Source organism: Euleptes europaea, chromosome 4 (genome assembly GCF_029931775.1).
Source record: "Euleptes europaea isolate rEulEur1 chromosome 4, rEulEur1.hap1, whole genome shotgun sequence".
NCBI lineage: Eukaryota > Metazoa > Chordata > Lepidosauria > Squamata > Sphaerodactylidae > Euleptes > Euleptes europaea.
Genome location: NC_079315.1, coordinates 105551647 through 105572374, shown reverse-complemented (window position 1 = coordinate 105572374; position 20728 = coordinate 105551647). Strand labels below are relative to the sequence as shown.

Below are 20728 nucleotides of genomic sequence, written 5' to 3'. Positions count from 1 at the left end.
CCTGAGGCAAACCCATAAACAGATTTCAGCAGACGGCAAATCCACGAAAGCAGTTGTATTGGTTAGAATCGACAGGTTTCAGAAGCCATCTTCAAAAGGACACTAGTAAGGGTCAAAGGCAAGGCACATAGCATATATGGGAGAGCAAAAGGAGATAACCGGTTACCCAGGCAACTCCCCCTCCAACAGGCAGGAAGGAGCACTCGGCGATTCCCACAGTATGGGAATCTATGAAGACTAAACACGGGGCTTAGACTGGCCTTGGACAGAATAGCACAACAGCACCTGGAAGCACAACAACAAAACAGCACAACAACACTACCACATACCATCCTCATGGCCTGCTCCTGACATTCTGCCCCCCTAAAGACCCCCCTTCACCCTCCCAGCGTGGGTTTGTGAGGGTAGGCGGCATGGAATTCTTGTACCAAGTGGGGGGCGGAGACATCACAGGCGCGCACCCATTCATCCTGGGCGGGACTAAAATGTTTCCAGTGGACCAGGTATTGAAGGGTACCGTAGCGAATGCGAGAATCCAGTATTTTAGCTACTTCAAATTGTTCCTCCCCCACCATTTCAGGCACTTCGCGTTGTGGCTCAGGATGCCATTTTTGGGAAGGAATGTACGGTTTTAAAAGACTGACATGGAACACAGGATGAATTCTCCATAGAGACTTGGGCAAGGAGAGTTCTACAGTCACTGGATTAATAATCCGGGAAATGGGGGATGGACCCACGTACTTGGCACTGAGTTTATCGCACAGGCTAATGGATCGTAGGTTCTTGGTGGACAGATAGACGAGATCCCCCACCTTGCATTCCTTACTGGGGGAGCGATGTTTGTCAGCCTGAGCCTTGTACTTTCGTTTGTACTTTGAACTCACTTTAGCAATGGTCACAAGTGGATTTTGCATTTTCACACAGTTAGATCCATTTGCAAAGTGCATTGGAAGTAGGGTTGCCAGGTCCCTCTTCACCACTGGTGGGAGGTTTTTGGGGCGGAGCCTGAGGAGGGCGCAGTTTGGAGAGAGGAGGGACTTCAGTGCCATAGAGTCCAGTTGCCCAAGGGGCCATTTTCTTCCGGTGGGCTAATAATAATAATAATAGCCATATATTTGTTAACAGCAAATGCCAGTGCTTTCTTTTAAAGGGTACTGAAACTGAGTGGGAAAGGTATATCTATGGCCAAATTTATTAAAAATACAAAAGGGTATACAGAATAATTTTCCTGAAGAACTGGATGTTTCTTTTTGGGTACGAAGCACACAGAGCAACGTCAACCATTATTGGATATGAGTAAGGTTTCCAGGTCCCTCTTTGCCACCGGCAGGAGGTTTTTGGGGTGGAGCTTGAGGAGGGTGGGGTTTGAGGAGGGGAGGGACTTCAGTGCCACAGAGTCTAATTGCCAGAGAGGCTATTTTCTCCAGGTGAGCTGATCTCTATCGGCTGGAGATCAGTTGTTATAGGAGATCTCCAGCTAGTACCTGGAGGTTGGCAACCCTAAGTGGAAATGCATTATTTAGCATGTGTGAAAGCGTCCCTAGATGCAGTCCTGGCAGCTACATGTGCTAAAGAACTGTTGACATAATGATATTCTAGTTTATTTAATGTCATATCTTTACAGCGTTGAGAAATTAATCGAGGTTGCCCGCCACCATATCGAAACATCTTCTAGAATCCAGAACGAGCTTGTTCTAGAAGGGACAGAGTTTTACATTAATGCTGATATCAAAGTATTCCCGGATGCTGTCCCTCCATCCCGCCCTCCATCGGTAGAGACTGCTATGAATGGTACTCTAACGATTTCGCAGCTTAGCAGTCTTCATAAACAGTTTCTACAGGTGGCACCAAAAGGTAGGAAGATTCCCTCTTTAACCTTTTTGCAAACGTGAGTTAGTTATCGGCCTAAGGTTTAAAGCTACTAATTTTTTTACACTTCTACTGTTGGCGCTGATGCTTCCTGTAACTGTGCATACCAGTATTCAAAGATGTTTCTCTGTAAGTTAAGATTGAAGTGGCATGAAGAGTGCAGAAAAGCTGCAATGCCACTATAAATCTACCTTTCTGCATGGGCAACTGGGTCAACTGGGAACATGGTCAACTGGGAAACCTGATAAAAGTGCATTGAAAACTGCCTTTCACACCAGGGCTGCATTCACACATTGCTAGGCATTGCACTGTCGCTGGGTTATAGCAATGATTCACAACTGGATTTTCCTCTGTGGACAAGACAAGCAAATGATTGCTACAGTGCAACAGTAGTGTAATAACCAATGATATGTGGATGGAGCCACACACACAAGTAGCAAAAGGGCCAGAAAGTGCTTTAAGTGACATGTGTGAATTCGGTCAAAGAGCAGAGTCAAAATCTTGGAATCGTAGAGTTGGAAGGGACCACCAGGGTCATCTAGTCCAATCCCCTGCACAATGCAGGAAATTCACAACTACCTGCCTCCCACAACCCCAGTGGCCCCTACTCCATGCTCAGAAGATGGAAAAAACCTTCCAGGGTGCCTGGCCAATCTGGTCTGGAGGAAAATTGCTTCCTGCCCCCAAAGTGGTGATCAGCATTACACTGGGCATGTAAGAAAGGGCCACGAGAGCCAAACACTGATGCAAACCCTTCCTGCCTTCCCTCTCATGATCTGCGTATTTGTTTCCTTTTCAATAGGAAACATTTAGCTGGCTTTAGAGGCTAGAGGCAGACAATAATTTGGGGGGGATTTTCCTCCCAGAGATTTGAAGGTAATTCACAGAGGGATTGTTGCCTGTGATATGTGTAAGCAGCCCATGTTTGCCTTATGTTAAATGCCTTTTTTGTAATTGTTGGGGGAAAACTGCAAAATGTTCAGTGGGACAAAACTGCATATGTCATAGGAAGCAAGATCTCTGTTGAGCCACTTCCCAATTCTTGTAAACAATGTCTGTCTCCAACGTACCTGAAACTGTAGAAGGTAAATATAACCTACATGTACCTTTCAAGAATACTTGTGAGAGAGCTGGGACTGCATGTGGTTTCCTGTTACTTATACACTCCTGTTAATGATACATTCGACAGCAGCCGGGTTTGCTGTCATGCATAGCGTGTGAAAAAGCTGTAGATGTCAAGTAATAAGTATTCCACCGATTTGGATCTTACGTTTTCAAATGTTGTTTTAAAAGTTTTGCTGTTCTGCATGGCAAATCTGTAATGCATTGTGTAGATTTATTAACTTCTTTAAGTTAAACTTGCATAAGTAGTTTAATTCAGGAGTCTGAAAGTGTTCTAACATCAGAATTTATACATTTATACTTCAGTTGCTAAGTTTATTATAAGAGGCTATCATGTTGCTAAAATTACACAGACAAAACACACAGAAAGGCAAAGAGTCTCCAAAGCAAGTGACATAATTTAAGATTTAATTCTTACTAAGGTAATAAACTGGAGTCCAGGCTGTATTATAGATGAGCCTCATGAGCCGTTCACACAAGATACTGCTCGATCCTTTTGACTGGAGATGCCAGTCTAAAGACTGATATAAACTACCGTATTTTTCCGTGTATAAAACAACCTTTTTTCTTAAAAATTTAGCCCCAAAATTAGACGGGTCATCTTATACACAGAAGGAGGCTATAAGATGCCCCCATGCATAAGAGGACCCCTATTTTTTCTTAATTTTAGGTTAAAAAAAATAGGGATTGTCTTATACATGGGGGCGTCTTATAGACGGAAAAATATGGTAGGTTGCATTTCTTACTCCTGCAGTATTTGTATGACATGCAACCTTAGGAGATGCATGTGTTTCTGAGCTGCAAGGCTCTTAAAGCATCTCTTGTGATGCTGTTCTCAGACTCCTTTACCCTTTTGTATTAAAAATTTGTGATGTAGTAAATTTATCAGGAATAAATTCAGAATCTGTGGTGTGCTGGTTAAGAGTGTTAGACTAGTATCTAAGAGACCCAGGTCCGAATCCCTACTCTTCTGTAGAAGCTCACTGGGTTGCCTTGGGCCCCCACTGGGAAAAAAGGCAGGGTACAAATGAAGAAAATAAATAAATTAAATAAATAGATCTTCCCAGTCCTGGAAGCAGGGCAGTTCTCTGCCAATTGTGTAAAGTGTGAGGAAACAAGAAGCCTCCAGCCTTCCTCTATAGCTATGGTTTAGTCATATAGCTATGGAGTGAATCATAGAGCATCATTCCCACATGTTACTTCTGGGTTTTGTGTGTGTGTGTGTTTTGCCAGAAGTGGCATTGTGCATCAGCTCAATGTCAATAAGATTGCCCCTGCCCACAAAGTCACCCGGCAGCTTGCCAGCTACGGCTGGCAACCCTTGTGGAAGCCGCAACAACTATATGTCGGCATCGTACTTCAGGGACTGTTTTTATGCGGCAGTTCTGTAGGAGCACAGAAGAATGCAGGATTTTAGTTTCTTGTGAATTTTGGCTTCCATGTTTCCTTTTTCAAACTTCTACCCCGTATTGGTGCAAAAAGAAGCACTTGAAAGTGTGTGGGCAACATCTGCTGAAACCTCAGTAACCATCAAGGTTGCTAAATAAGATTTGTAGCAGATGGAAGTGAGGCTTTGGTGCCTTGACTCATCCTTTGCACCTACTCACATGGCCAGAATAAATTATACAGAATGATTAAAGCAGTAAAACTATTGCAAATTAAGAAATGATGTAATTGAGCTCATGGTGCATGCATTATGCAAGGTATAGAACGTAGCTTTTGTTGGCACAGAACTCGAGCTGTAGGGTGGGGAAAAGAAAACCCTTTTTAACAGGAGCACACCCAGCTCTGAGTGTACCAATTTTATAATGTTCCTATTATTCCGGAGTATGGGTAACAATGCCAGAAGGGAGGAAAATTCAAGTGAAGTGATAACAAGAGTGATAACAAAACATTTTAATGTGAAGTTGTATTTAAAATATTTATAGCCTTAGCCGTTCTGAAGCAATTGAAAAAGAAGACTGTAGCTCCAGGCAAGCAATCGCAGAGGAGCCAAGAGTTTCAAAAAATGTGGCTGTCAAAATACTCTTGGCTGAAGCACGACAACGGAAGAGGCGCGATGTACTGCGCTTTATGTCGGAAGCATAATGTGGACTTGGGAGAAGCTACACACAACTTTTGTTCTGGGACGGATGACTTCAGACTTGAATTAGTCACTGAGCATGAAAGCAGTGAAGCCCACGCTTGGGCAACCTGTATGGAAGCGGCCAACTCCTCTACCCCAGATACAACAACCACTGAACAGTTATTAAAAAATATTAATAAAGCAACCTTAGGGAAAATAGAAAACATCTTCAGAACATGCCATGCTATTGCCAAGACTGGACGGCCCTTCACAGACCTGGACTGGATGTGTAAGCTGGACGATATGAAGGGGGTGGATATCGGATCCATCTTCAGAAATGACAAGGCAGCAAGAATCTTTATTCACTTCATTGCTGAGGTGGAGCGAAGGGCCTTGAAGGAGAAACTGGAGCAATGCAAGTTCTTCTCGCTCATTAGCGACAGTGTCACAGACCACACGAGCACAGAAGCAGCTCTCGTTTATGTGCGCTTTGCCTACGAAGGGAAGGTCCATTGCCAGATCGTTGGGGTTCAGTCGGTAGACCAGTACAATGCTTCGGCGGTGAAAAATGCCATTTTGAAAATACTGCAGACCAATCTGCAGCTCCATCTGCTGAGCCAAGACTGGGCAAGGAAGCTAGTTGGCTTTGGGAGTGGTGGCGCAGAAGTCATGGTGGGGCAAAATAACGGGGTGGCTAAACTTTTGAAAGAAATCCAGCCGTGTGTTCAGAGTGTACATTGTCTCGTTCATCGGCTTGAAATGGCCTACAAGACAACCTTGAAGAGCACTCATCTGTACACTGTTCTCCTGGGTCTCTTGCAAAATGCGTACTATTTTTATCAAAACTCACCCCTGAATAAAAGCAATCTTAAGCTAACATACAAAGCCCTCAAACTGAGGCCAGCTATTCCTTCTCGAGTTGGTGGTTCCCGTTGGCTCCTCCGCCTACAGACTGCTCTTCAAATTCTGCTTAAAGGGTACCCTGCAATTGTCCTACACATGAGTGAGGTAAATACTCTTTTAAAATCACAAGTGGAGGGGGATAAAAACTGTATTTGGGGGAGGGCCAATGGTTTAATGGTTATTTTTGCTGATTTCCAGATACAAGAAGAGCCATGTTCTTCAAATCACCAGAAAGCAAAAGACCTTTTAAAGCTCCTTCTGAAAACAGACATTGTTAAGTTTTCCCATTTCTTGCTGGATGTCATTAATGTCCTCAACATCCTGTCTCGCGTGGCCCAGGATCAGAACTCTTCCATTGCGGACGTTTTTGCAACTATTCAGTCAACACAGGAAACCCTCCAAATGTATAGAGCGAGGTTGAGTGTGATAAACAACTGCCACAAATTACCAGCTGAGTAAAAATCAGAGGCACCAGGATAACTCTTGTGTGTGATATTTTTTAGGTCTGGTCCTAGGGAGCGCCTAGTGGAGACCACAACGCACTTCCACGGTCACCAGCTAATCGGAGATGGAGATATAAAGCAAGACCGAACAGAACTATTAAGCAATCTTTTGAACCACCTGCGCGATTGCTTTTGTGATGCTAGCGAAGACGTTTTGAGAGCAAGTACTATCGGGAGTTTTAAACTGTGGCCCAACGAAATCATACAGGGTACGGAAGCAGTGGCAATGAACGAATACATTTTAAGGATTTTTCTTTCTTTCTGGAACTTTTTTTTTAATGTTAACTTTCAAATTCCTACAGAATTTGGTGAGGTTGAAGTGTCTGTCCTGACCAAGTATTATGAGCCAATGTTGGAACGTGCCGGTGTGAAGGTCGATGAAGTTGAGACCGAATGGACCATGCTGAAAGCAGAGCTGTATAATAGGTAATAAGCAAAATCATGTGAATTTATGAAGCTGCCTTATGCTGAGTCAGACCCAGTGGTCCATCTAGTTAATTATTGTCTACTCTGACTGGCAGCAGCAGTTCTTCAAGATACTAGGCAGAATCTGCTCTCTGAGACCTTTTACTGTAGATCAGGGGTGTCAAACATGAGGCCCGTAGGCCAGATATGGCCCCTTAAGAGCTGTTATCTGGCCCATGAGCCAGCCAAAGCAGCCACCCACCCACCCTTGATCTGGGCTGGCGAGGCATGGCCCGGCCCAACGAAGTGGCATTTATGTCATATCTGGCCCTCGTAACAATTGAGTTTGACAACCCTGTTGTAGATCCCAGGGATTGAACTGTGGCTGTTTTGCAAACAAGATGTCTTTTACCAGTGAACAGTGGCGTCTTCCACACATTTATTGACATTTAATCTTGAGACCTAAGCTTGAGACCTGTTGGAAAGATCTAATTAATAAACACAATTGCCTTTTCTAGATATCAGAATGTCCGAAGGATAACATGGGATTTGGTGAATTCAGATTATTCTCATAAATACCCAAACATCTTGGCACTGGTGGATCTGGTCTTGGCGCTGCCTGCAAGTTCCGACGAGGCGGCCCGCGGCTTCTGTCAAATGAAGCTGACCATGATGCAGCGGCGTCCGAAGCTGATGCTCGAAAGCATGACTGACCTCATGATCATTCAGATGAATTCTCCAGACATCAACAATTTTGACCCCCAGAAGGCTGTTCAGTTGTGGAATATTTCTTGGCAGAGGAACAGAAAAATGGAGGGCAGCCAATGGATGGCTACTCGGGAGAGATCAGATTGTTCCTCCGACTCTGATTGGGAAAGTTTATTTGGAAGTGATTAGAATGAGGAACACTCTCTCCATCTTGCCCACACAAACAAATGCAGTAGTGTGCTTGGGAGGGGGTAAGAGTCACTGTTTATTAGACACTAGCTAAATAAATCACGAGAATTCAGTTTATGCTATAGAGACTGGGAGGAAATCATAAGTATTGTGCGCCCTTTCAAATTGCAGAAACGGAATACACGTGAAGTTGCTTTAACCTTAGCTGGACCTTTGGTTCTATCAAGGTCAGTATGGTCTATTCATACTGGTCGTGGCTTTTTCAGGGTCTCAGGATGAGGTCTTTGAGTTACCTATTACCTGATCCTTTTAGCTGGAGATGCCAGCAACTGTACTTGGACTCTTCTGGATGCAAAGTAGATGCTCTACCACTGAGCTACACTGCAGTCTCACCCCAGGAGAAGTGAAATGAAAAGCCTAGGCCAGGGAAACCCACCCCAACCCCCACCAACATGAAAATTAAAGGTAGAAGAAGAGTTGGTTTTTATATGCCAACTTTCTCTACCACTTAAGGAAGAATCAAACCAGCTTACAATCACCTGCCCTTCCCCTCCTCACAAGAGACACCATGTGAGGTAGGTGGGGCTGAGAGAGCTCTAAGAGCTGTGTCTAGCCCAAGGTCACCCAGCTGGCTTCAAGTGGGGGAACAAATCCAGTTCACCGGATTAGCCTCCGCTGCTCATGTGGAGGAATGGGGAATCAAAGCCAGTTCTCCAGATCAGAGTCCACTGCTCCAAACCACCGCTCTTAACCACTATACCACAGTCCAAAAGCAAAAAAGTCCTTCCTTTCTTGGGAATTTGTTATACAAAATAATTTTTTGCAGGGACAAATACATTGCTTTTGCAGAATACTGAATGCTGACTGCCTCATATGTTTCAGCATTCAAATTGTTTTGAAGCATCACAGCATTCATTTCTTCGAAAGTGGTATTTAGTGTTCACTTTGGATCAACAGCAGCGATAAAGATCCTGCCCTCTATGCCTCAAATTATGAAGCTGAGTTTTGTTGTCAACAAAATAATGAAGAAATCGACTTTTAAGTATATTTTAATGCAACAGAAATTGCAAGAACATGAAGAAAGCTACAAGGAGAATGAAATATCTTTGTGGCGAAAACAAGTTAAGGATTTCATGTCTCCCTTATATACAAAGGGTACCACCTGTGTGTTCTGGATAAGACACCTTAAATAACGACACCTGGCTCTAGAACGTATCACAGTACGTGCCCAATCTTCTTCAGCTTCTTGATGCTTTGGATTTCGCAGTTGCAACTGTAGAGGTAGAATTCTGCTGCCTTTGACTTGCATGCATAGTTTGTCTAACTAGCTGGCTGATCAAGTAGAGCTTGCTAAAAGTAGCTGTGGCATATCGGGGCTTAGAAGATGGAAGAGAAAATATGGGGCACTGCTTGCCTGGATTCCCATACCTGTATTTCTTGCCCTCCATACTTCAGAACTGGGGGGGGAAATCTATATTAACATTTATACCCCAATTTTCTCTACCTTTAAGGAGTCTCAAGCCAGCTTACAATCATTTCCCCTTCCTCTCCCCACAACAGACACCTTGTGAGGTAAGTGGGACTGAGAGAGTTCTGAGAGAACTGTGACTTGCCCAAGGTCACCCAGCAGGCTTCATGTGGAGTGGGGAATCAAACCTGATTCTCCAGATTAGAGTCCATCGCTCCTAACCCGCTGGCTCTATGCAAGTCAATCAACATTTCGTCTATTGTTTAGATCAGGGATGGGGAACCTCAGGCCCGGGGGCCATATGCGGCCCCCGAGGACATTTCGGGAGCGCCGGGGGCCCGCCGTGGCGGCACAGGGCGGCCCTCCCTGAGGGTGTTCCTGGGGCTACGGCTTGCAGGGGCGCTGCAGCGGCCTTTGGACCTCCTCTCGCCGGCAAGAGGAGGGGGAGGGACGCTTCCCCCAAGGCTGCCCCCTATAGCCGCAGCACGCAGGAATGCCGGGGCACACTGTAAGCCCCTCTTGCTGCCTGTCGGCTGTTGAGCAACGAGAGGGAGCGGGGAAAAGAGGCCCGTGGCTCCTGGTGGCAGAGCATGCGCGCAGGAGCCAATCGGGCTTTGGGGGGCCTTTTGTGGACTCTGGGGGTGGGAGGGCATGAAGCCTGGGGCCAGGTCGCGTGGGGCCGGTGTGTGTGTGTGTGGGGGGGAAGGCTTTTCTCTCTCCCTCTCTTTCTGTCTCTTTCTTTGTCTGTCTCCCTCCATCCTTTTCTTTCTCCCCCTCTTTCCATTTCTTTCTCCCTCTCTCCCTTTTCCTCTTTCTCTGTTTTCCTTCCTTCCTCCCTTGCTGATCGACTGTGGGCTGCACCCCCCTGGTGCCTTGTCTGCTCGGGCCCACAGCTGGCTGCCCTCCCACCTGGGGGGGAGCGGGGGCGCCCTCCACGCTTTCTCTGCGTGGCGTCCCCTGGGGTTGCCAACCTCCAGGTGGTGGCCGGAGACCTGGCAACCCTAGCCTCTCCCCCCCACACTGGGAGATCTACACCTGGTATGGCCCCCGAATGATGTTATAAATGTGCAAATGGCCCTTGGCAGGAAAAAGGTCCCCCACCCCTGGTTTAGATCTTAATCCTCGCTGAGGGCTGCCTCACACAGTCAAATGGATCTGTGGGCTGAATTGCATCCAGGAGGTACTTGGCTGAACTCCCCCACATACATTGCTTCCACAAGTCTGCTGCAAAATGGCTTGTTCAGTGGAGACCCAATAGGGTAGATATAGTTCTTTTTTAGGCCAGGCACAATTTTTGACATACCAATCCTAATGCAGGCCTAGGCTTACCAGCCCCTAGCTGGTTGGAGGAATGGTGGGAAACTGGGGCGGGGGAGACACTGGCAGTGTCTCAACATACTGACGTCACTCCCAGTGTGCCTGTAAGTTACGTCAGTGTGTTACTGAAGGATGCTGGGGACGCTTTGGCAATTGGGCCAAACTCTAAGGTTACTGTTTGGCCTAAATCCCAGAGCATCTCCGGCATCCCCCAGCGATGTGCTGATGTCACTTCCAGTTGCACAGGAAATGACGTCAGTTTGTCACTGGCGACATTACATCACCTGTCACGGTGCCGGTGCAGACCACTGTTCATATATTGTGGTTTCCTAGGTGCAGGATACATGTAGTAGTTATTCAATTCCTTGCAGGCAGAAAACAGGAAATTTACTGAGTTTCTGGCAGGCTACCATACAAGTTTGAAGTGCTACATTCTTCTTGGCGAGGCACATGTTGACTAGGACTATGCTGAATTAAAGTGAACAGTTTAGCTGTCCTGTAACACTGAACAGAATAAGTTTGTGTGATGTAGAAGAAGAAGAGTTGGTTTTTATATGCTGACTTTCTCTACCACTTAAGGAAGACTCAAACCGGCTTACAATCACCTTCCCCTCCCCACAACAGACACCCTGTGAGGTAGGTGGGGCTGAGAGAGCTCTAACAGATCTGTAACTTGCCCAAGGTCACCCAGCTGGCTTCGTGTGTAGGAATGGGGAAACAAATCCAGTTCACCAAATTAGCCTCTGCCGCTCATGTGGAGGAGTGGGGAATCAAACCCAGTTCTCCAGATCAGACTCCATCGCTCCAAACCACCGCTCTTAACCACTACACCATGCTGGCTCCATCTGAAAGATGGTACCATATTGATTCTGAACACTCACCCATTAATCCGTATAAATTAATTCCTTAACGGTTGGGCATTTTGCTTCTTTTTCAGCCATGTTTATGTAAGCTGCTTGGCTCATACATCTATCTGTAGTTTCAAAAAGCTTTGCTGCATGGCAAATTTCCTTTTTTAAAACTCAGAAATAAAGTTAAATTGTTCTCCTGTAGCTTGTTGATCGCTCTGCAAAGATCCATACTTGACACACCACTTGTTTTCAAATGTAACAATGCAAAACTTGATGACTGGTTGAAGAACTGGATCTGGCCTGAGCAATTTGTCACTCAACATGTTGAATGGGTTGCCAACTTCTGGTTGGGAAATTCCTGGAGATTTGAGGGCAGACCCTGGGGATACCGGAGTTTGGGGAGGGGAGGGAGTTCAGTGGGATGTAATGCCACAGATTCCACCCTCTAAAGTAGCCATTTTCTGGAGATCAGTTATAATTGCAGGAGAACTCCAGGCCCCACCTGGAGGTTGGCGACACTCGTGAATGCAGCCTCCTAGCCACCTGTTATAGCCCTCTGAATGATTAGCAGTTACGGTTGCTAAGTATCTGAAGATTTTGGGGGTGGAGCCTGAGGTTGGAGTTTGGGAAGGGGAGGGACTTCAATGGGGTATAATGCCTTAATCCACCTTCCAAAGCCGCCATTTTCTCTAAGGGAAACTGATCTCTGTCACCTGGAGATCAATTGTAATCCCACTGGTGAAAACAAGTTACTTTGATACGCTTGCAAACGTAGGGGATCAAAGCGATTTTCGCCAGAGCATTCATAAATTTATCTAAGCTTGCTTTCAAAGCCAGTTTACGTATTATAACATGATTAAGTGATAGATTCGTACAGCTATGTATAGCATGTGATCGATTTGAAAACATACAACAGTGTGGAACTATAGAGTAAATTAAAGTTGTGCTGGTGATATGTTGGATGTGCCAATTAAAGGGCAAAAATATGATTTCCTTTTCGATGGTGTATGTGAAATCCATAGTGACACATTTCCTTCCACCCTCTTGTCCTTTGTCTAGGTTTAATACCAACTAAAACATTCATTGACATTATTTATGACCTGGTCACTTTGAATCTTGGTGGCAACGTGCTTCCTGATAGCTGGATGCACCTCTCCACGTACGAAGTAGGTAATCCCCATACTTGTCCTTCCTGTAGCTTTCAAGTCAGATCCCTTTCCATGTTGGTTGGACAAACGCTGTAGATGTTCACAATTTTCAAAGCTAGGACATACTGATTACTGAAATGTGGTTTTCATGGGGCTGCCCTTGGAGACAAGATCTAGTGGCACAGAATGTAGCTTCCTCCCTTATATCTAGGGCACCAAGGATCATATTCAGCAGGAATTATTGTAGCTTTACTATCTTCGGGACTGCCACTCCTGATATACCCCCCAAAGAATGAGAATCTGCTGGTGGTCCCTGGCTCTTAAGAATGTGCGGCTGTCCTAGAGAAGAGTCAGGGCTTTTTTGGCCCTGGCTCAGGGTTGGTGGAATGCTCTGCCTGGAAACATCAGGGCGCTGTGGGACCTTAAGGAGTTTTACAGGGCCTGCAAGACAGAGCTTTCCCACTAGGCCTACAATCGAGGACAGCCGCGAGTACCATCTTTACTGACCTCCCCCATCCTCCCTGCCTCTTCTGATGATGAGGAGCAGCCGCCTGTGTGGCTCTTACAGCAGAATGGGATTTGTGCTCCATCTTTGATTCGGTTTTTAAAGTTTAATTTTATTGTTTGGTTTTATTGTTACTATCGTGTGATAGCTGGGTTTTAAAGGATGTTACCCGCCCTGAGCCGGCTTGCTGGGGAGGGCGGGCTACAAATTTGAAAATAAATAAAATAAAAATAAAATACCTTCTATCAATTATGTTTGCCAGCTTTGGGTTGGGAAACACTTGGAGATTTTGGGGATGGAGCTGGGGAGGGCAGGGTTTGGGGAGGGGAGGAACCTCAGCAAGATATAATGTCATAGAATCCATCCTCCAAAGCAGCCATTTTCTCCAGGTGGACTGCTCTTGGTCATCTAGAGATCAGATGTAATAGCAGAAGATCTCAAGGTGCCACCTGGAGGTTGGCAACCCCAGTACCAATTTGCTTCCAGGTTTGAGGCACGGTGCTGGTGTTGTAAAGACTTTTATGGCCTGGGGCCCATAAACCTGGAAGGCCTACATGCCTCTTAAGATCAATTCAACAGTCTTTATGTTTCCTTCCTACCATCGAGGCAAAACGGCAACTGTGAGAAACAAGGCTTTGGGGTCACTGCACCCACCTTATGGAATCAACTCTCCATAGAGTCTTCATTTTAAAACACACTTTACATCTGTGAAGAAAGTGATATAATGTTCAAGGCAGTTTCTGGGTCGTTATTGTGTCTTGTAAATAGGGTTGCCAGGTCCCTCTTCACCACCAGCAGGAGGCTTTTGGGGCATGGCCTGAGGAGGATGGGGTTTGGGGAAGGGAGGGACTTCAATGCCATAGAGTCCAATCGCCAAAGCGGCCATTTTCTCCAGGTGATCTCTATTGGCTGGAGATCAGTTGTAATAGCAGGAGATCTCCAGCTAGTACCTGCAGGTTGGCAACCCTATTTGTAAATACCAATTAGTGGTTGCTTGGTTCTGAAGTACTCAGTTTTTATTGGATTGTTGAAATATCTGAGACTGGTGAATGCATTCAAACAGTTGTGATCTGACTTGTTTTTTGTGTGTGGAATGTTAGCTTATGTTATGAAGTAGAATTCATATGGCCAGAAGTGTAAACATGTCCAGCTTTCAGGCTTTTATTGTAATCAGGGTGTCATGGACTGTATTTGTGCCAAATTGCATCTCTCTGTACGTTGGGGAAGTTCATAACCCCTTTGATAGCGCTATCAGAGAATCTCTAGCATTTTCATTTAAGGAATAAGGTCCTTTAAGCTGTGTGAAATTGTCTTGCCTTCCACTCCTTTACCATGTTTAAAAGAATTGTTTGCACTGCTGTTGCAGATACAGAGCATAGCATCAATGCTAACTGTGAACCTGGACATTGTGGACTGGCGCAGGTTCTTACAAGCGGCTTCCCAGCCTTGGCCCATACCCTCTGTGATGGAGTTGCTAGAAATACTGCAAAGATTCCAGGTGGAGGATGAAGATAGATCAGGCTTTGTCACACAAGAACAATATAATCAGGTACTGTCTTTCTTTCTTTCTTTCTTTCTTTCTTTCTTTCTTTCTTCCCTCCCTCCTTCCTTCCCTCCTTCCCTCCCTCCTTCCCTCCCTCCTTCCCTCCCTCCTTCCTTCCCTCCTTCCTTCCTTCCTTCCCTCCTTCCTTCCTTCCTTCCCTCCTTCCCTCCCTCCTTCCCTCCCTCCCTCCTTCCTTCTCTCCCTCCCTCCCTCCCTCCCTCCTTCCTTCCTTCCTTCCTTCCCTCCCTCCCTCCTTCCTTCCTTCCCTCCCTCCCTCCCGCCTTCCTTCCTTCCCTCCACCCCTCCCTCCTCCCTCCCTCCCTCTCTCCTTCCTCCCTTCCTCCCTCCCTCCCTCCCTCCCTGTCATGAAAGAAAGAAAAGTCCACCCGTCTTGGTCATCCATAAAATGCAAATCTTCTGCTCATACAGCACCAATTTTCCTGTGGGCCGTGCAAAGAAGGGAAAAGGAGGTTTAACCCTTTTTCCTGCACTTAATGTCAGTATTTGAAACTGGCTGCCCCATTTTGGCATTAGCATTTTAAAGGAGGAAAAACAGGTTCTTTTAAAAAAACATGTGTTCCTTCCTTTAAAATACTAATGACAGAGTAGGGGGACCAGTTTTGAACAGTAAAACACTGTGGTGGTTTAAGGGTTAATTCCCCATTTCCCACATGGTCCCAAGGCAAATTGAGACCACACAAGCATGCAGAGATACACTGAGATTTGAGATCGTCATTTAGTCTGTTCGAGACCCAAGATGCTGTGGGTGTGATCCAGAGGAAGGTAGTATTCTTAAGTCCCTCTGAAATCAGTGTAAGCTAGCCAACCCTTTCTGGTTAATATTCTGTGGGCTAGTACTATGTGTCCTAATTCCATTTGGGCAACTTGGATTTTGCTTTTATGTTGGCCAACACCACTCCACCGCCCTTATCTCACCTACATCCTCCTTTGTAAAGATTCCTGCCATCTAAAAGTGTTTTGTCCTTCAGAGAAGGCACGGGGTGTTAAGGCAAAAATGAAAGCAAAACCCTGAGGCAAGCATGTCAAATTTCTTCAGAATAGTTAATGAACTAACTTCTGATCAAACATTTTAAACTACTTATTTCTAGCCTTTCCCCCTCTCTTCCACATAGGGTTGCCAGCTCTGGGTTGGGAAATACCTGGATATTTTGGGGAGGAGCCTGAGGAGGGCGGAGTTTAGAGAAGGGAGGGACTTCAATGCCATAGGGTCCAGTTGCCAAAGCGGCCATTTTCTCCAGGTGAACGGATCTCTATCGGCTGGAGATCAGTTGTAATAGCAGGAGATTTCCAGCCACCACCTGGAGATTGGCAACCCTACTTCCACATTTACCTGCACATTTACCTACTTCCCCTCCCTTCCCGCAGAAGTCCCATAGTGGTGGGAGTCGGGTGATGGGGAACACCTTTTGTTCAGAGGTTTTCCATGCAATCCTAAGACCACTTTCCTGGGAGCGAGGCCCTTCAAATAGACCTGAGTAGACCTTCCTAGGCTTGCTCCCACAGTCATATTGAAGTACCTAGAAAATGTATATGCCACCTCTCCAGAGCCCTTCCCATATAATGGTAGTGGGGGACTTTGATGGTGCTGATAAGTCTGGGTGCCACCCCCATTCCACCCCGAAACTGGCATGGTGGTAATGTTGGGATGCTAGGAGCTGAGTCATAAATATTTGAAGACCATCCTGGGGGGGCTTTAATGGGGAAGCATGACTCCTGGTGGTCCCTTCTCACCATTTCTGGGGGTTTCTACAGCCCTAAGTGGCTGCCTCTTGATAGGGAGTAGGGAAGGATTCTCTGTATCTTAGGTCCTTGATACAGGTGGTCCTTGATTCTCTGGTGTAGAAGAAGAAGAGCTGGTTTTTATATGCCAACTTTCTCTACCACTTAAGGAAGAATCAAACCAGCTTACAATCACCTTCCCTTCTCCTCCCCACAACAGACACCCTGTGAGATAGGTGGGGCTGAGAGAGCTCTAAGAGCTGTGACTAGCCCTACACATGAAGCCAGCTGGCTTCATGTGTAGGAATGGGGAAACAAACCCAGTTCACCAGATTAGCATCCACCACTCATTTGGAGGAGTGGGGAATCAAACCCAGTTCTCCAGATCAGAGTCCACCACTCCAAACCACCGCTTTTAACTACTACACCACGCTAGCTCTCAAGAAGAAGAGTTTAAGGAGTCTCAAACCGGCTTACAGTCACCTTCCCTCCCCCCCACCCATACACACACAACAGGCACCTTGTGAGGTAGGTGGAACTGCGAGAGTTCGGAGAGAACTGTGACTGGCCCAAGGTCACCCAGCAAGCATCAGGTGGAGGAGTGGGGAAACCAACCCGGTTCACCAGATTAGAGTCCACCGCTTCCTAACCACTACACCACACTGGCTCTCTTTATTTTATGGGCCATGACACCGGAGTAACCTTCGGGCCCATTACAATTCCTCGGTACGAGACTACAAATACAGCTGTTGATCAAACAATATTTCGCGACCATCAGCTCTGTTCTGCTGCAGCGCATGAATCTGGCTATGTAATTCCAGAAGCCTTCCCCTCTCAAGACTCTCACTCTACAAAGTTAAACCATCAGTCAATACCTGTCATGTGCAAAAAGGAAAACAAACAAGCCCCGTTCAGGATGAGGAGAGGGGGAACCGCAAAGAGATGCAGCTCTCAATATTGCATCCACCTACACAATGTTGCGGTATTTTTCACAGCGTGAATAGAGGCTAAAAACATACCAACAGCTCCAGAGGCAACACAAGATGAGAGATAGAATGTTCTTTTGGTTCAGAATCTGAGATGTGTCCTCTGATCTTTGGACATGTTGGTAAATCTGAGCAAAACAAAATAAAAGAAGGCAGCTTAAAAAAATGTCTAAATCTATCCATGTGGCACTCTAACAGAGAGTAAATTGGTTAGCCCAGGGGTGTCAAACATAAGGCCCACTGGCCGGATTCAACCCCTTGAAAGCTCTTATCCGGCCCACAAGCCAACGGAGGCGGCCACCCCCTCCAGTCGCGATCTAGGCTGGTGAGGCATGGCCCAGCCCGACCAAATGGCATTTATGTTATATCCGGTCCTCGTAACAAATGAGTTCAACACCCTTGGGTTAGCCCTTGCATGGATTGTGGGATCTGCAAACCTGGTCCATCCCAAAGTAGGGGGTCTCTCCATGTGCAAAAAATGCACATTTTAAATTAACCCAAAGAAAAAAAACAGCCCCTCTTCCCCAAATTGGGCGGTGACTAAGCATGCCCAAGAGTCATGGAATGCTGGGAGAAGCTGAGTCACTAACAGGGACAATAGGGGAGGGTAGCCTAATCCGTGGCAACCCTAAAAGCCCGGACTAGCCCCATCTTGCCAGAGCTCAGAAACTAAGTGGGGCCAGTACTTGGATGGGAGACCACCAAGGAAGACTGGGGCTGCTATGCAGAGAAAGGAAATGGCAAACCATCTCTGCTCACTTCTTGCCTTGAAAATCCCATGATCATGGGATGTGGAACTTCATGGGGTCACCATGAATTCGTTTGCGAATCAATGGCAAGCTATACCTTTTATAGTGTAATCAAGCCTGCAAGGAAGGAAGCTTTAAGGCAGCGGTTCCCAAACCTTTTGAGTCATGGAGCACTTTTCAGGAGAGAAATTCGTCACAGAGTACTAATTTTCACCTAGCACCTATATACTAAACCGAACGACAGTAGTAATTTTCTTTCCAATTCCTTCACGGAGCACTAAGAAATGTTTCGTGGAGCACCAAGTGCTTTAAGGTATATGGGTGTGGGGGGAAGAGTTCAGAAGTGCCCCCCCAATAAATCCTTGCAGGGACTCGCATTATTTTATTTATTCCGAATTGAAATCCCACTAATGTCAATTTGACTAAAATCATTTGCATGCTTAGCAGGGTTGTGGGTGAGGTTGCATTGCTCCCAGATCATGATGACAAACGTGCCAAAATATGCGACAGATAGGGGCTGAGATCATTTTTGCAGAAGCGCCTCTCCAGAATTGCAAAGAATCCTCCTGACATAGGTCGCTTTCAAGTCAACAGCTTTCAGTTGCACCATGGCTTGATGCAGAGAGCTAGAGGTGGTATGAAAGAGGCATCTTTTCCTGTGGGGTAAACATTCTTTTCTTTCCTTCCTCTGTCAGCTTTTGTCAAACTGCTGCGAAACACTAGAAAAACGTGCAAAGCCTATCAACCGGGCAATCATGGAATGAGTATGCACACCGCAAGCAGCCGTGTGGCTATAGTTCTACCTGCAGCTCCCTGAAAAAGCTACTGTTTCTGTAGTGTAGCAGCAGAGTTCTAGATTAAGAGTGAAGTTCCAAGTTGCCCTTTGACAACTGAAATAAATGAAAGTCTACCCTTATATATTTAAATTTTTGAAAAATCCTTTGCCATTTTTAACTGGGATGCCTAAACAAACCAGTCTTAACAGCATCCATTTCTAACAATATTTTGAAAAAAATTAATGAGGTTATGGAAAGGTTATACAGGTTGAGTATCCCTTATACACAATGCTTGGGACCAGAAGTGTTCCACATTTTGGATCTTTCCAAATTTTGGAATATTTTCATATGCATCATGAGATATCTTGCAGGTGGGCCCCAGTCTAAACACGAAATTCATTTATGTTTTATACACATAGCCTGAATGTAATTTTAAACAGTATTTTTAATAGATTTGTGTACATTGAACCATCAGAAAACAAAGGTCTTAATACAATTTTTAATATATTTTTTAAAAAAGAAAGAGAAGGTATAACTATCTCACCAGAATACCTGTATCCGCTGTTAAACAATAACAAAGAACAAACTAACAATGGCAGGCTTTCAGTCTCCACCAACGATGCTGTGTAGACTGTATTTTATTTTTTTAGGTGAGAAGAAGCATCAGAAGCAGTTGAGGGACCAGGAAGCAGGCCCTCTAGGGATGAGGAGGCATCCTGATGGATAGCTTTTTTTGGATGCCCGGTTAAGGGATACTCAACCTGTAGCAGCTGATAAGAAACATTTAATTCGCCGCATTGCCCACACTCAGACATTTTGCACTTTGTTTGTAATGAGTTTGAGGCATGTACTTCCTCCCTCCCTCCTTCTTGTTCTCAAAGGAAGGAGGCTTGATTGGAAACTTCCTGTTTAGGAAATCTTCGCTTTAAAACTTCATTTTGTTCTGACATCTGTATTGGGTGGGGGGAAAGTTTAACAGACTGGGGTTTGAACCTCCCTAGTCAACCATGGTTCAGTATCTCGGTGACTGGGGAGAAAACAAATTTGTTATTTTGCACAAATGTGGATATTGGGTGGGGGGAAACTGGATTGAAGACTGCCTAAACTAGTAAGTCTTCAGTTTTGGTTCTGTGCATGAAAGGAGGGAGAGACAGAGGAAGAGAGCAGAAGAACATGAGTTCAATGGTTTGAACCATTTCCTATCACAAACAAATTGTGACTTGTTATGACCTTAGTTTTTAAATGAAGAATGGGGAATTCTGTTCTCAACTAACAACCAAAATGAAACAAATCTAGATGGAAATTTATTTGCTTAAACATCCCTGAATTGCATAGTCATGCCAGGAGTTCTATTGTTTTTCTGGGAGACTACATTGCCCCCTGGGTTCATGATAAAAATCCCCCCATGTGAGAACCCTAAACTGCCATCAGCATAATCACTGAATCATAGAGTTGGAAGGGGCTATACAGGCCCCTGCTTAATGCAGGATCAGCCTAGAGCAAGTAATAATATTTTTTTCTCAAATTTGGAAAGGAATTTTGCATTCAGTCTTTAATTGTGCCTTTTGACTTTGGCTTCGGTTTCTTCTCCTGTGTTTGACGAGCCCCGGCTTGCCTTTAGTTGCCAGTGCAACTGAAACCAGCCGTCTCTTTTCATCATCCACGGTTCTTGAATTATTTTTCTCTGCTTTCAGAAGCAGAATCACTGACTCATACTTTGAAAGGAAGATGGGTTCATTTTATGAGTCATTATTATAATAGTCTGAAAAGGATGTATACGGCAATACCATGGAATCAGTAAAAAGCAGTGCATCCAGGTTAAAAAGCTTTGTTCAGAAAGGAACGGTGCAGCATTCTGAAAAACCTAATGGAAAACTCTTA

At 45.4% G+C, this 20728-nt stretch overlaps 2 protein-coding genes across 2 annotated transcripts in view; both read left to right on the top strand.

Annotated features, from left to right (window-relative positions):
- Positions 1–20728, top strand: part of SPEF2 (sperm flagellar 2) — a 116266-nt gene that overhangs the window by 80060 nt on the left and 15478 nt on the right. The window contains exons 30-32 of the mRNA XM_056848228.1: positions 1625–1854; positions 12460–12566; positions 14420–14602. Of these exons, the coding sequence (XP_056704206.1) occupies positions 1625–1854; positions 12460–12566; positions 14420–14602 (520 nt within the window). The remainder of the gene's footprint in view (positions 1–1624; positions 1855–12459; positions 12567–14419; positions 14603–20728) is intronic.
- LOC130476303 (zinc finger protein 862-like) lies at positions 5051–7765 on the top strand. The gene is made up of 5 exons (XM_056848229.1): positions 5051–6064; positions 6158–6375; positions 6463–6671; positions 6765–6888; positions 7386–7765. Exons 1-5 carry the CDS (start codon positions 5051–5053, stop codon positions 7762–7764), a joined length of 1944 nt encoding a protein of 647 aa, XP_056704207.1. The 3' UTR covers position 7765.

What these genes read in the sequence shown, in the direction of transcription:
- LOC130476303 (XM_056848229.1), top strand. Translation starts at nt 5,051, where the DNA reads ATGTACTGCGCTTTATGTCGGAAGCATAATGTGGACTTGGGAGAAGCT. An exon ending in TTGTCCTACACATGAGTGAG is followed by an intron (nt 6,065 to 6,157) that starts GTAAATACTCTT and finishes GCTGATTTCCAG; the next exon opens with ATACAAGAAGAGCCATGTTC. An exon ending in AAAGCAGAGCTGTATAATAG is followed by an intron (nt 6,889 to 7,385) that starts GTAATAAGCAAA and finishes TGCCTTTTCTAG; the next exon opens with ATATCAGAATGTCCGAAGGA.